The 3,376-nt window shown below is 47.5% G+C and overlaps 1 protein-coding gene across 1 annotated transcript in view; it reads left to right on the top strand.

The window, feature by feature from the left end:
- Positions 1 to 1,007: 1,007 nt before the first annotated feature.
- LOC118936381 (dihydropyrimidinase-related protein 1) overlaps positions 1,008 to 3,376 on the top strand; it is a 42,273-nt gene continuing 39,904 nt past the window's right edge. Inside the window, 1 exon segment of the mRNA XM_090209861.1 lies at positions 1,008 to 1,629. Within this exon segment, the coding sequence (XP_090065987.1) occupies positions 1,252 to 1,629 (378 nt within the window). The 5' untranslated portion in view covers positions 1,008 to 1,251.

Raw genomic sequence — 3,376 nt, 5'->3', positions numbered from 1 at the left:
CTTTAATAATGGGAATTGATGGGAAATGATGTAAATATATCACTAGCCACTTTAAACAATGCTACCTTATATAATGTTACTTACCCTACATTATTCATCTCATATGCATACGTATATACTGTACTCTATATCATCGACTGTATCCTTATGTAATACATGTATCACTAGCCACTTTAACTATGCCACTTTGTTTACATACTCATCTCATATGTATATACTGTACTCGATACCATCTACTGTATCTTGCCTATGCTGCTCTGTACCATCACTCATTCATATATCCTTATGTACATATTCTTTATCCCCTTACACTGTGTACAAGACAGTAGTTTTGGAATTGTTAGTTAGATTACTTGTTGGTTATTACTGCATTGTCGGAACTAGAAGCACAAGCATTTCGCTACACTCGCATTAACATCTGCTAACCATGTGTATGTGACAAATAAAATTTGATTTGATTTGACACACACACACACACACACACACACACACACAGGCACAAGACAGAGCGTTTAGATCTGTTTTGTCCATTCCAGATGTGGGTCACTAGTTAATCCCTGGATGTTTTGATGTCAGCCTATCAACAGCCATTCTATTAGAGAGAGGGGTGAGAGGGGGGAAGGAGGGGGCGATTCAGGGAGAAAGAGAGAGGGGTGAGAGGGGGGAAGGAGGGGGAGATAGAGAGAAAGAGAGAGGGGTGAGAGGGGGGAAGGAGGGGGAGATTCAGAGAGAAAGAGAGATGCAGAGAGGGAGGGGGACAAAGGGGGGTAAAGAGAGTGGAAGAGAGAGGGGGGGTGAGAGGGGGAGAAAGGGGAGTAAAGAGAGTGGAAGAGAGAGGGGTGAGAGGGGGGAAGGAGGGGGAGATTCGGGGAGAAAGAGAGATACAGAGAGGGAGAAAGAGAGAGGGAGAGAGGGAGAGAGGAGAGAAGGAGGTGGGGTTGTCTGCAGAACTCATTCTCTCTACATCTCTCTCTCCCCCCTCTTTCTCCCCCCCTCTCTCTCTCTGCCCCCCTGGCTCCGATAGAATCTAGAGCACTACATCATCATCATCATCATCATCATAATCGTCCTCTCCTCGAGACACGCATCAAAGTTCACGTCGCACCAAAACACAGGTGCTTTTGCAGCGCGAGACCGTCGACAGCGGAGTAAAAAGATTGTCCCATTTAACCGATCTAATCTCAAACCTTTTTTACATCAGCAGTTGTTGTTATTAATGTGAGTAGATAGGCTACAGATACGGTCGTTATCATGTCTGACTGCAGGAGGCAGTGGAACCGGGAGAACGAGCTGCCGGTCTACCTGGCAGGAACAATTACAACCGGGCCGAACCAACGGAAATCCTACGGGATGTTTTCCTCGGTGGATGGCGCCTGCGACAGCAAGACTGTAGACTGTGATAACTTTGCCGCGGGAAGGAGAGGAACCAGGACTCCCAGGAGCGTCAGCCGAGACAGGCTCCTCGACCACACCGATGGCGACGTTCCTGAGACGGCCAGTGAGGCCAGTGAGGTCCGGGCTGTCGGTTCTCAGGTCAGCTCACCCGGGGAGAGAGAGGATGTGAGGCCGGGTGTGGAGATTGAGTACCTGGCAGGGAGGCAGTATCACTCCGGTCAGAAGAATGGAAAGGTAGGTGAAAACTGCATTTTTTTTTCTCGACCATGTTTATGTTGATTAAAAGTAGGGCAGATCGCTTGTGGATGCTACATTTCCAGTTGTAGCTTACTCTGTTCTGCAGTGCAGTGACGTCAGCTAGGCTGTTCCTAAAATAGGCTACGCAGATATCTCTAGGCTGTCCACATCACCTGAACCGGTGACGGCCAGGTAGGCTATTAGGCTACGTGTGGTGATGAATTGAACAGCGCCGTTTTGACAGCTATCTCAGCTTCTGTCACACACACCACACACACACACACACACACACACACACACACTGAACATCGCGGCTGCTCTGACTGCACTGCACGCGAAGACAAAAGGAGGTCCTGCAGCTAGAGCGTTCCTTCCGCCTCTGAGTTCACTGGCTGCGGGAAAAGAGAGAGAGAGAGAGAGCGAGCATGTCTGGTACTGACCACCAGGGGAATGGTATCCCCCACCTTCCGGTAAGACTCCCACCTGGCGGGGCTGGCAGCCGGACAGGCTGGCTGGCTGGCTGTCTAGCGCGGAATAGCCATTGTGTTCGGTCAATAGGCGAACAAACGGCGCTGTCCATTTCAGCACCACATACCTAGTCTAACTTGTCGCCGCTGGAGGTTCCTTGGTAGAATATAGACTTACAAAAAGGAGATCGTTTCTGTTTATTATATTCTGAAAACAATGATTGTAGCCCAGACTAAAGGCACGTTGAGGTTGTCAAGGGCGACAGGGCGGTACTGCCGCTGCTACCGAGCTGCAGCCTCGGTTAGATAAATCCCCTGCTCCTGATACCGTTGGCGGGGATTAAACTCTTAGTGTCGCCGGATGGTAGCCAAGCAGTTTGAGTAGAAGGCCTGTGTGATGTCTGCCCTGGCCCAGTCTCCCCCGTGTCAGCCAGCCAGGCCGCATAATGATACCACCCCAATCGCGGAGATCATTTTTTGTTACCATTTCTGCCGCGACGTGTCAAGTCAATGCGTCTGTTCTCTGCCCTGCTCTCTACCTGACATGGTTGGGTTGTTATCAGGGATTTACACGAAGTGACAATCCGACGTTGTATGTTGTGCTGCAGGTTGGAAAGAGTAAGACAATTGTCTGAACTCTAGGGGAGAGAGAGAGAGAGAGAGAGAGAGAGAGAGAGAGAGAGAGAGACATAAATAGAGAGCTAGAGAGACAGAGGTAGAGAGTGAGAGAGAGAGAGAGAGAGAGAGAGGGAGAGAGATAGAGGAAGAGAGAGAGGTAGAGAAAGAGAGAGAGAGAGAGAGAGAGAGAGAGGGAGAGAGACAAAGAGAGAGAGAGAAAGAGAGAGCAACAGGGAATACCGATTTGAGGTGTTCATGTGAGAGAGAGATCTGTCTTGGGGATATTCTAGCCTGGTTGGTTCATTCAGAAAACATTCCATGCAGCTATTTAAATGGTGTAATACGTAGAATAAAGCTATTGTTTGAATATATGCACAGCTTTCAGGATTCTTGGTCATGTTTGGATATAGTGGCAGTGGTGGATAAAGTATCCAATTGCCATCCCTGTCATACTTGAGTCACTCAGTAAAAATGCTACTTGAGTAAACATCTAATAGCATTTGGTTTTAAATTGTAAATATACTTAGGTAGAAAAAGTAAAAGTATATATAATTTCAAATTCCTTATATTAACCAGACGACACCATTTTATTTTACATGTTACATTTAAATATAGTAAAGGGTGAACACTCCAACACTCAGACGTCATCATTTACAAAC

Source organism: Oncorhynchus mykiss, chromosome 19 (assembly GCF_057628025.1).
Source record: "Oncorhynchus mykiss isolate SJ-2025 chromosome 19, ASM5762802v1, whole genome shotgun sequence".
NCBI lineage: Eukaryota > Metazoa > Chordata > Actinopteri > Salmoniformes > Salmonidae > Oncorhynchus > Oncorhynchus mykiss.
Note: the sequence above shows the minus strand (reverse complement) of the source record. Positions and strands in the feature narration are given on the sequence as shown.